General features: G+C 43.4%; 1 protein-coding gene across 3 annotated transcripts; it reads right to left on the bottom strand.

The window, feature by feature from the left end:
* Nucleotides 1–1,404: 1,404 nt before the first annotated feature.
* On the bottom strand, nucleotides 1,405–11,776 carry ZNF19 (zinc finger protein 19). Of its 3 annotated transcripts, XM_025370690.1 has the most exons (6): nucleotides 11,746–11,776; nucleotides 9,288–9,449; nucleotides 6,813–6,873; nucleotides 5,514–5,640; nucleotides 4,875–4,988; nucleotides 1,405–2,924 (listed from the first exon to the last, which is right to left on the bottom strand). In XM_025370690.1, exons 3-6 carry the CDS (start codon nucleotides 6,843–6,845, stop codon nucleotides 1,822–1,824), a joined length of 1,377 nt encoding a protein of 458 aa, XP_025226475.1. In that variant the 5' UTR covers nucleotides 6,846–6,873; nucleotides 9,288–9,449; nucleotides 11,746–11,776; the 3' UTR covers nucleotides 1,405–1,821. The 3 variants fall into 3 exon arrangements, with proteins under 3 accessions (XP_025226475.1, XP_025226476.1, XP_025226477.1); XM_025370691.1 differs by lacking the exon at nucleotides 11,746–11,776 and having other exon boundaries at nucleotides 5,514–5,735; nucleotides 9,288–9,451; XM_025370692.1 differs by lacking the exons at nucleotides 6,813–6,873; nucleotides 11,746–11,776 and having other exon boundaries at nucleotides 9,288–9,451.
* Between the last annotated feature and the right edge of the window lie 298 nt (nucleotides 11,777–12,074).

The following is a 12,074-nucleotide window of genomic DNA, read 5'->3' as shown; positions in this document are numbered from 1 at the left end:
AATTGTGGTATATTCATGTAATGGAATACTACATAGCAATGAGAATGAATCTGTACTGATGATTCCATTGACACAAAAGAACAAAAACAGGCAAAATAATTTCTGGTGATAGAAGTCAGGGTAGAGGTTCTGTACGGACTATAATAAGGTACGGGGAGACTTGTAAGGTGCTGTGTTCTATTAATTTATCTTGGTGAGTATAAGGCTATGTTCTTTGTAAAAATTCAAGTTGTACAACCATGACTCACGGTTTTATTTTATTTTTTGAGAAGGGGTCTCATTTTGTCGCCAGGCTGGAGTATAGTGGCATAATATCGGCTTATTGCAACCTCCGCCTCCCAGGTTCAAGCGATTTGCCTGCCCCAGCCTCCCGAGTAGCTGGGACTACAGGCACGCACCACCACGCCAGCTAATTCTTGTATTTTTAGTAGAGACGGGGTTTCACCATGTTGGCCAGGATGGTCTCCATCTCTTGACCTCATGAATCGCCCACCCCAGCCTCCCAAAGTGCTGAGATTACAGGTGTGAGCCACCGCGCCTGGCTGACTCATGCATTTTTGTGTTTGTGTTATACTTCAATTAAAAAGTGTTTACTTAATTCCCCAAGTCTATCATTCATTGATCAACCCAAGCACATGATACAACTGCTCATCCATCTGCTGACAAGTAAGGAAGAGGTGGTGAAGCCACCCAGGTGCTAGACTGAGTAAGTAAGTCAGTCTGGAATTGGGTAGGGAGATTCCAACACTGGCTGGCAGCAGAAGGGCACATGTGAGAAAAAAAGGGTGCAGTTTACATTCATCACCAAAGGGCCAGCTGTTTTCCTACTGAGAGATCTCTGCAGTATGTCTTATGACCGAGAACCGTGGCATTTCCTTGGCTCCCTGGCCAGGGCAAAGGGCAAAGGGCAAAGCGGGCATGCTGTCCTAGGAATTAAGATGGCAAATGCCAAGCTATAATAGCTACAATAGCCTGGCATTTCCCAGTTTAAGGCCTAGAGTAGCATCCATTCCAAATAAAAAACTGAATAAACAGAAAATGAAAGCTTTAAGAGTGAAAGCTTTTAGTTTCCTAGTTAAGACTCTTCCTGAGAATGGAGTCACTGGTGCAGACATAATTTTGTAGTACAATGAGATTTTTGTTACACAGCTGTTAGAACGTCTATCTACTGGTGGTGTCTGATATAACCTGGGCTCTCCAGTGTTACAATGGGCTTCCCAATCTCATCACAATCATGGGGTTTAGGAGCTGCCATGACTATAACTAAAGACTTTCCCACATATCATACACACAAAACATTTCTCCATCGGGTATGTTATCCCTGAAGACTTCAAACAACTGCTACACTGACAACACTGTTTAAGTCAAAATTCTGTTCCAAAGGAAGAAAACCTAACTCAAACGTGCCAAAGCCAAAACCAAACAAATGAAAATGGAATTTATTGGCTGCTGCAATTCAAAAACCCGTATGTATTTTTAGCTTCAGGCATGGTTTAATGTGGCTGTTCAAACATTATCTTCAGTCTTTGACTGCTCTCCAATTCTCAGATGGCTTTTTTGCTGTGAGGACTTCATTCTCAGCCTCTGTGAGAGTCTAGGAGTTCTTCTCAGCGTTAAAACCAATGGGGGTGTGGGGGCGCAGAGAATATTTCTTCCTATTAGCTCTTGCAATCCTGGGACTCTAACTGGACCATCTACTGACATCTCCATCAGTAACTGTGGCTTGAGGGATGGATCAGAGGCTGAGTCAGGCCTGTGTCACACATTCCATTCCTGAGTAGAAGATGGAATCCACTCAGTACATTTTACTGGAGTATACTATTACCAGTAAAAGGGGGTAAAAAATTCTGGGAGGCCAAAACGACAAATGTCCAGCACAGGCTTCTCTCCAGAGTGGACATGCTCAAGAAGACCTAGCTGGGAAGAAGTCCCAAAGGCCTTCTCATACTTACTACACTCATAGGGTTTCTCTCCAGTATGGATTCTTTGATGCTGATGAAGATTTCTTTTGCTAGTGAAGGCTTTTCCACACTCATCACATACATAGGAAGACTCCTGAGTATGAATTCTCAGATGCCTTTTTAATTGTTCCTGAGCACTGAAGGCTTTTCCACAATCTACACAGTCAAAGGGTTTCTCCTCACTGTGAATTCTCTGGTGTCGAGTTAGTTTTGTATGAAAATTGAAGGCTTGTCCACATACTTTACAAGAATAAGGCTTTTCCCCTGTGTGAATACGCTGATGTTGGCTTAGATGGGAAGTCCTTCCAAAGCTTTTGCCACACTCATTACACTCATAGGGTTTCTCTCCAGTGTGGATTTTCTGATGCCGAAGTAGGGGTGAATTACCAACAAAAGCTTTGCCACACTCATTACACTCATAGGGTTTCTCCCCAGTGTGGATTCTCTGATGTATAACAAACTCGGAACTACTGGTGAAACTATTTCCACACTCTGTACAGTAATAGGGTCTGTCCCCACTGTGGATTCTCTGATGCCTGATCAGATTTGCATTATCATTAAAGGCTCGCCCACACTCCTCACACTGATAGGGTTTCTCTCCAGTGTGAATCCTCTGGTGCCGAATTAATGAAGAATTGCCGTTAAAGGCTTTTCCACACTCACTACACTCAAAAGGTTTCTCCCCAGTGTGGATTCTCTGGTGTCTAGCATAGTAAGAAAAGTAGCTGAAGGATTTCCCACACTCCTCACATATGAAAGGTTTCCTTGCACAGGGGATTCTTGGAACCTTTCCTCGGGTATTTTTCACTGTGGGGATGTTCTGGTGCTTTTTCACATTACATGTTTCTGGGAAGTCAGTTCTCTGAGGGACACTCTTCAGCTGACCACGTGACATCATCCCATCTCTTTCTTCAGAAATTCCCTGGATTAATGTGGACTCACTGTCAATGTTGGTCTCAACATCTGACATAAGAGATAGAAAACACAAATAATGCCACCTGAGAACTATGCTAGAAACAATAGAGCATTGAAAATGGTAAGGCTTTAAAAGAGATCATTTCAACTTTCACATCAGCACGCTGGGAAGAAAAGGCTGTTAAAATGAAAGTGCCAAGTATCACACAGGCAGAGAACATCGAGGTGGAACAGAGTATCAGTGGACACATCACACATGAGACTCCTTCCTAAGCTTTTCCACTCTAATATTTGAATGACTTCTGGTTGTCCCTGGCATGATCTAATATCTTTCGAATTGATGCTACTTACAGCCTACAAAATGCCGAAGGCACAGGTCTTAAGAACAAGTAGTGACGCTGGGGCTGGCAATACTCAGCATCAGAAAGTGAAACAGAACAGCATCAATCAGAAAGCAAAGGCAAAGGATGAATTGTTTTTCTTTTTAAAAACTCACACCCTGCAGATGTCCCAAAAGACTTAAGACATTGAACATTAAGGACACTGGGTTGTGGCAAGACAGAGAAAAAGAAAAACAGAGAAGTGCTTAGAGAGCATTATTCTTAATATGTTGTAAGATTACCTAGTCCAGAGGTTCTTAACTGCAGACCCACAGATGGACTACATACGATGAGAAAATGCCCTAAAACTGCTGAAACTCAAACATGTAGAGAAACTACCATCCTAGACTATTTGAAAAGGGATGAACAGTTTACTTAGACACACCTAGACTGATAGTATTATTTCTCCTATCAGCAAAAAGGAGACAAACAGCCCATAAAATGGCATTTGTGTTCGTAAAGATTGGATGACATTTTGAATGAGTTAAAGTCAATCTATTTTATATGAAATGTTGGGCTTGGTTTTAACATTAATTTGGGTTACCTGGGACTCATGTGATGGTTAATCAAGTTCATCGTATGGGTGTAAGTAAGGGAACCCCGAAGGAGAATGTTGGGAGAGGAGTAATCTGAGATTGAAGTAAACATGGAAATCAAGAGTCTGAAAAAGAATCATCACCAGAGAGAGGAAGCATGTGAGAAGAGACCACCAGGTTCTCAATTGTCTTGATGATTCTTTTTCAGATTCTTAGAATAAGAGGCTGAAGTGCTGTGCCAGCTTCACCATTTTCCATGTTACTTGCTCTCTGCAAACCACCTGCTCTGAAACTCCTGCCTCTGCCTTCAATCTCACTATTTGCTCTTGGTGGCCCCCATCAGACTATTTGACTGTCTACTTTCTCTTCCTTCTCTCACTGAAATTAAATATCCCTTAATGGTTAAGATGCAGCCTTCCTTTTTTCTTCCTGGGGGTCATTTCAACCCAGCTGTGTTAGAGTACCCTTTCAGACCTGTCTTTTATCTCAGACTCTCCACCCACCTTCTCAATGGCCTGCTCTAGTTATCCACTTGCCTATTCTAAAGGAACCTCACACTCTGTGCTCAGCTTTGAATTTCTATGAATTCAAAAAGCTCCTCCCATGCCATGACTTCTTAGTGTTATATGACGCAACTCTCCCCGTTTATGGCCAACTTTTGGGAAGATCTTGCCCATGTTACCTTCACATTCTCCATCCCATTCCCAATAGCACTTAATACTTTTCTTTTTCGCTTTTTACATCTGTCTCCATAACTTGTATCTTCCAGAACTTCTTAAACAAAGTTCGGTACATGGCAAGTTGCTCAAACACTGCTCCTGAATAAATCCATCCCAACCAAGGAGGACAACTAAAGTAGGCAATGTTGAAACTCAGAAAGGAACAATGGATTCAAGGATTGCAGATGAGACATACTGAGTGATTACATGTTGGTAAGAGTTAAGATTGGTGGAAAAGGTTTCATATTTTACCTATTAGGTGAAATCATCTATTTTATTTAAATCCTGCCCAGCATGGTTCATTTTAAAATATAGTGCTCCATAAAACTCTACAGTTGTTGGTTCTAAATCTTCCTCACCTACCTTTACAGATGTTTTTGGTCCTCTCTGCCGGGGGATCATCCTGTGCTTCCAGGCCCCAAGCCATATCCCCTCCCTCCAGAAGTGAGATCAGTGCAGGTTTGGGAACTGGGTACCCTGAAAACAGAAGAAAATGGTACTTTTCAGCCCTGTATCTGCTGTGTCAAAAGAAGGAAAATCCCAGGAGTCTCAGTAAGAACAAGACTCATAGAAGAGGGTTCTCAACTGGAGAAGGCCAAAGAGATTCTGATCAAGAGGAAACTGAGCATTTGTTACTTCTTCCTAAAAAAAAACACTCAAGGATAAGTAAGTCAGTGAGATCCACAAGGTATAAGCAAACACAGGGAAGGGGACACACCCTTCCCCAGACAACAACTACTACCTTGGAAGCTCCATGGAAGATGGGACATACTCTTACCAGGCGACAGTAATTCCCTTCATTGAGAGACCAAAGTGACCCAAGACCTCTCCCTACCCAGCAATCTTTGAAGTTGGTCACTGAGCCTCAGCTCTGCAGTCACTCAGTGGAGGACACAAGAGACAACCTCTCCTCTCCACTCCACACCCCTCCTCCCAGGCTGTAAAAGAAGGAAGGAAACTGGAAAAGTGCAGATCTGAGTCCTAGGAGGAAAATGGCCTTACCCAAAGCAGTCAGGTTCCCAAAATTCTCCAACATCACACTTCTGTACAGGGCCCTCTGGGCAGTGGAAAGTCCAGTCCATTCTGTCTTGGTGAAGTGCACAGCCACATCCTCGAAGGTCACCATCTCCTAAAACAACAGGTTCCTGCTGCCACAGAGCCAATCCTCTGGCTCCGGGCCAGACTGTGGGGCAGAGGGGACAGGTAGGGGCTTGAGGGAAAGTCCTGTGAGGGATGGGTAATGAGAAAAGGTGAAAGAACTGGATATTAGACCATTATATGACTATTTTTACAACGAAAAATCTGGAACTTCTCTCACTACCAGAAAAGCTTCCATTAGGATATAAAATTTACTGTCATAAAATGTTATTTAACATTTGTTAAACTCTAGGAAAAAAGTCTCTTATTAGTTAACCTTCCTAGGGCAAAAATCTTTTTGATTTAGTAAATATTTTCAGTCTTTTAGTGTTGTACCTACAAGTGGACAATTTGCTTCAAATGGTATCTCAGGACCCATCTGTTCCTATTAGGTACTCCCTATTCCCAGCCAATCTATCTGTTCCCACATGTGTTCACCCTGCCCCAAACCTTATGCCCATGAAACAAGCACAGAGTCATGGTTTGCACTGATGGGCCTATCTCATCCAACTCCCATTCGATTCTTGTACAAAGGGCTGCGCTGCCTGTGCTGAAGAGCATCCTGTAGAGGGAGCTCAGACTCTCCTGGCACAATCCACTCTGCTCCTCGATGGCTTTTCCTAGAAAATGATGCTTCTAGAATTAAACTGCTGCTGGGTAGCTCTTTTAGCTCATCTTTATAGCTCCAAGACAATCTGTAACAGCTTCTGCCAACCAAGCCTCATGCTTCTTGGGTTTTTTTTCTTTTGGTTTCGGTTCTTTCTCTCTCTCTCTCTCTTTTTTTTTTTTTTTTGTTGTTCTTTTTTGAACAGAAAAGAATAGGGTTTTTGACAGTGTCTCGCTCTGTCACCCAGGTTGGAGTGCAGTGGCACAATCTCAGCTCACTGCAGCCTCGACCTCCCAGCTCAGGTGATCCTCCCGCCTCAGCCTCCTGAGTAGCTGGGACTATAGGTGCACACCACCATGCCTGGCTAATCTTTGTATTTTCTGTAGAGACAGGGTTTTGCCACGTTCCCCAGGCTGGTCTCAAACTCCTGGGCTCAGGGGTTTTCCTACTGTTTTGGCCCTAAGACTTGCCAGAATCACCTTTATCCACCTCCCACCACCCCTCATTTCCTTCAAATCAGACCTCCATAAAGCTGACCTCAGGAATCCACTGCTCACCCGGTGTCGAGTTTTCAGAGGTATGGCTGCCATCACCTGGGCTCCCTCTAGCAGGCAAAGGCTGAAGGAAGAAACAGAGAGAACCAACAGTGAGCTCAGCCCAGTAAAATGCTCTCTTTAAAGCAATAAATCTGCCAATAACAAGCAGCAATCACTTACTAAATGCTCACAGGGTAAGTGGTGTATAAATATGTACTTTTTAATCCACATCATACCATGAGGTTTTTAATTCTGAGGAAACAGATTTTGAAAGAATAAGTAACTTGTCCTAGGACACCAGAGCATGTCCTCACCAACACCAAGCTAAATGAAGAGCAAAACAAGCAAAAGACGCCAATAAACTCAGAGCAAAACCTAACAAGAAGAATCTCAGACCTCTATTTTTAAAATTAATTTGACTGAGAACGTAAAAGGTTAAAAACAGCAAGTATCATGTTTTTGGATGAAAAATACATATTCTCTTATTTAGTCCTCACAACAATCTTTTGAACCTTTAATTTTTCCCAAATGAGAAGACAAGGCTAACAGAATAATTTCTTCTACCAAGATCACTCAGCTAGTGAATGGATGAACTCAGATCCCACACTAGATCTACCAGGCTTCAAAGGTCATGTTTTTGTTTGTTTCTTTGTTTGTTTTTTGAGACAAGAGTCTTGCTGTCACCTGGGCTAGAGTGCAATGGCGCGATCTCAGCTCACTGTAACCACTGCTTCCCGGGTTCAAGCAATTCTCCTGCCTCAGCCTCCCAAGTAGCTGGGATTACAAGCATGTGCTGCCACACCTGGCTCATTTTTGTAATTTTAGTAGAGACGGGGTTTCATCATGTTGCCCAGGCTAGTCCTCAAAGTACCGGCCTCAAGCGATCCGCCCACCTCAGTCTCCCAAAGTGATGGGATTACAGGCATGAGGCACCGCACCCCATCAAGTCATGTCTTTAATAACTATACTAAATTCTATCCAATAGTAATCCTAACAGGAATGCTTTTAGAAGCTGGCAAAATGATTTTAAGGTTAATATAAAATAATAGACAAGAATAGCCAAGAAAATTCAGGAAAAATCTCAGAGTAAGTCTTCCTTTACTTGGACCTGGAGCAGGCATCTTTTTTGTTCACTGCCCCATTCAAGGGCTGTGAAAACCAGAAACTGATTACCAAAGGACCCTGAAGGGCCACCTCAACACACTAAGACATCTGGGTTATTGTTTTAACTATATCATCTCTTGCAGACACTTTGTATTCTAAACAGCAATATTCTATAAAAAGCCATTATCTTCCCTACAGGGACTCAATGCATGATGCTGTTTTCTGTGAGCCTCATCTTGTACTACCCTCCTCTTTTCCCTTAGTTTAGTTACAATGGCCTTGTTTCCTCTATGCTAACTCAAGACCTTCATACCTGCCGTTTCTTCTGTATGAACTACTCTTCTCCAACCTCAGAACCATTGTAACTGAGATTCTCCGCCTGCCATTCTCTCCAGTAATCTAGCCACCCTTCATCTTCACATCATGATCTCTCTACAGACCAGGTCAGGTGCCCTTGTTAAACGCTCCACTCATGCCGTATTCCTTTTCCTATATGCCACTTAACCCAGCTTGAAATTATATATTGATTTGTGCTTTCTTCATTCAACAAATATTTATCTCATACATATTTCATACAAGGCCACGTGTGACACACAAGAGATGAAGTAGAGAGAAGGGGCACAACCCCGTCCCGCACAGAGCTTAGTCTAAAGGAAAGACACATTAATCAAGATTCTCTCAAATAACTTTTAAGTTCACAACTTATCACTGCCAGGGGAAACTAACCTGGATGGGAAAGCTTAAGAATATAAATTAACTAAGGTATGAAGGAAATCTTTACAAAATAACAGCATACGCAAAATCATGTTCGAAGTCAAGGATCAAGAAGACTGTAGTAGCAGTCAAGGGAGAGTGTGCTGCTAGATGTTGCTGAAGAAGTCACAAGGGACAAAGCCACGCTTTGCGCAAGTCAAGAACTTGGTCTTCGATCTACAAGCACTAAGTCACGGGCAGGTGGAGTGAAATGACCAGATTTGATTAATATATGACTTTACCATTGGGCGGAAAGCTTCCTGGGGGCGGGGCCCACGCCCCGCCTCATTCACCGCTGCATCCCCGGAATCTAGAGCAGCAACTGGCACATTGCTGCTCAGCAAGCAGCTGTGGCCCAATGAGCAGATGGGTTTAGGCGGCGTCGAGAACACAGGCATCCCTTCAATCCAGCCACCCATATCCACAGCCTACATTTCCCAAGGCGCCGACGCGGGCGAGGGGGAGCGAAGGCATCAGATGGAGACCGGGACGGGCCGCGAGCAGCCTCCGCTCCCGGGACCTGGAGGGGCCGCCCTGTCTCCCTCCACTGAGGCATCAGGGACGAAGCCGACTGCCTTCTCTACAGGTGAAGTGCCTGAGCCTAGCAAGGACTCCTGGGCGACAAATCCCAACACTCACCTCAGGAAAAACAGAAAACGGTCCGTGAACGGAAGTGCGTCACTACGTTGGCCTTGCACCCAGCCTCACACGCGTCCTCTCTAGGATGCCGCAGCGCTCTTCTCAGTGGTTGTGTGCTTTTACCCGCCAGGAGGAGTTTCACCCCCGGGGATCCTCAGAGACCTTGAATAGGAAAAAAAATATATCATTGTTTTCGCTAATCTCTAACCGAAATTTAGCATTTTCTTCTGTTATATGTTGGCAACAAACTACAGTAGTATCGGCCGCACATGTGACTGTCATCGATAGAAATCACAGATATTTTCATATCACATTACAGTTGATGCAGATCTCAGAATATGGCTATTCTCGTCACTAATTTGAAATTATTCTTGTTGTTAGAGGCCCACCTTTTAAGTCTTGTCATTTCATTTCATCACATTGGTAAGGATGCACTTACATTTCTGTATCACAAATTCTAAAAAACTGTTTAATTGTATTTTCATTGGTTTTGAAGGTGTCATCAGATTGCCAAAGGGAAGTTGGACAAAAAAGCTGCCCTCCTTAGAGGTAAAGACCCAGACACATTAAGAAAGACCAGGTCAGTGGGCCAGGCGCGGTGGCTCAGCCTGTAGTCCCAGCACTTTGGGAGGCCAAGGCCAGCAGATCACCTGAGGTCAGGAGTTTGAAACCGGCCTGGTCAACGTGGTGAAATCCCGCCTCTACTAAAAATACAAAAATTAGCCGGGCGTAATGGTGGGCGCTTGTAATCCCAGCTACTTGGGAGGCTGAGGCAGGAGAATTGCTTGAACCTGGGAGGTGGAGGTTGCAGTGAGCTGAAATTGCGCCATTGCACTCCAGCCTGGGCGATAAGAGCGAAACTCCATCTCCAAAAAAAAAAAAAAGACAGACCAGGTCTGAAGAGGGATATATTAAGTAACTATTTAGGAAGTGAAAACGGTGGACATTTTTTAAAATGACTGAATACAAGGCAGTCAGAGAAATTTGTGATGGCCATGAATTCTGGATTACCTGATAGATGAAGGTGCCATTAGCTGAGATCAGGAATTGAAGAAGAGGAGCTGGTTTCAGACAAGAAAGGGAAAGAATTTAGTTTTAGAAATACTGAACACACACACACACCTGCCTTATTAACATTTAATTCACACACCATACAATTCATCCATGCAGAGTATAAAATTAAGTAGGTTTCAGTATGTTCACAGACTTGTGCAAGCATCACCACAATCCATTTCAGGACAGTTTCATCTCCCCAAAGGATACCGCATAACCATCAGCAGTCACTGTTCACTTTCCCTCTGGTAAGCAGAATGGCATTTTGTTCTCCTCAAAAATGTCTATGTCCTGATCTCTAGAACCTGTGAGTATGTTAGGTTACATGACAAAGGGAAATTGAGGTGCAGGTGGAATTAAGGTTGCTAGTCAGCCAACTTTAAGATTATCTTGGGGCTAGGAACAGTGGCTCACATCTGTAATCCCAGCACTGTGGGAGGCCCAGGTGGGCAGATCACTTGAGCCTGGGAGTTCCAACCAGCCTGGGCAACATGACAAAACCTTGTCTCTACCAAAAAAAAAAAAAAAATCCAAAAAGGAACAAAAATTGACCAGGTGTGGGCACATGCCTGCAGTCCCAGCTACTAGCTGAGTTGGGAGGATCACTTGACCCTGGGAGGTCAAGGCTGCAGTGAGCCTTGATTGAGCCACTTCACTCCAGCCTGGGCATCAAAGCGAGACCCTGTCTTAAAAAAAAATGATTATCTTATATTATTCAGGTGGGTCCAGAGTAATCGTAAGAGTTCTTGAACGTGAAAGAAGGAATTGAAAGAGAACCACAAAGATGACAGCACAGGAAGGACTTGGCCCAACTTCACTGCCTTTGAAGATGGAGGAAGGGGCCAAGGGTCAAGGAAAGTGGGTGGCCTCCAGAAGATGAAAAAGGCAAGGAAACAGATTCTCTCCTTAGGCTAAATCCTGAATTTATACCAGTGAGACCCACTTTGGATTTCTGACCTCCAAAACTCTAAGATAAATTAGTGTTGTTTTAAGCCACTAATGGCAATTTGTTACAGCAGCAATAGAAAATTAACAGACACACATGTACACACCTCTCTTCTTCCCCCAATTCTAGACAACCACTTTCTTACTTTATAAATTTGCCTATTCTGGATATTTACTTTACATAAATGACTACTAAGTCTGGATATAAAACAAAAACAAGTCTTTATTGTTAATTTTATTAGGCTTTAGAAACATGGGAACCTGTGTGTTTACTTGGTGAAGAATTGAATATATTATTGGGCAGAAGATGAGAACACTAAAATAAAAAACAAAAAGAGTTGGGAATAACTTGTTTTTGTTTTGCAGGGAGTGGGAAGGAAGAAAATTTCCACTCTCATTTGTCTAGAAAGTCTCCCAGAGTTTTCAAGATTATTAATAATAATAGCTAATTCACATCAACATGTCTCCCCAGCCAATATATCACCTCTAAGGAAATGTATACTTGATACGTTTTGGCACTGTGTCCCCAGACAAATCTCATGCTGAATTATGATCTTCAGTGTTGGGGGAGGAGGATAGTGGTAGGTGATTGGATCATGGGGGCGGATTTCCCCCTTGCTGTTCTCATGATAGTGAGTTCTCATGTGAGCTGGCTGTTTTGAAGTGTGTTGCATTTCCTCCTTTGCTATTTCTCTCCTGGTGGCCATGTGAAGATTGTGCCTACTTCCCCTTTGTTTTCCACCATGATTGTAAGTATCCTGAGGCCTCCCCAGCCATGCCTCCTGTACA

This window comes from Theropithecus gelada, chromosome 20, assembly GCF_003255815.1.
Source record: "Theropithecus gelada isolate Dixy chromosome 20, Tgel_1.0, whole genome shotgun sequence".
In the NCBI taxonomy this organism is placed as follows: Eukaryota; Metazoa; Chordata; class Mammalia; order Primates; family Cercopithecidae; genus Theropithecus; species Theropithecus gelada.
This window is presented reverse-complemented; position numbering and strand designations above follow the sequence as displayed.

Coding starts and splice junctions, on each gene's coding strand:
- ZNF19 (XM_025370690.1), bottom strand. CDS start 6,845: ATGGCAGCCATACCTCTGAAAACTCGACACCGG. Junction 4,989..5,513: donor TGGGAACCTGACTGCTTTGG/GTAAGGCCATTT, acceptor TTCTGTTTTCAG/GGTACCCAGTTCCCAAACCT. Junction 2,925..4,874: donor GACCAAAAACATCTGTAAAG/GTAGGTGAGGAA, acceptor CTCTTATGTCAG/ATGTTGAGACCAACATTGAC.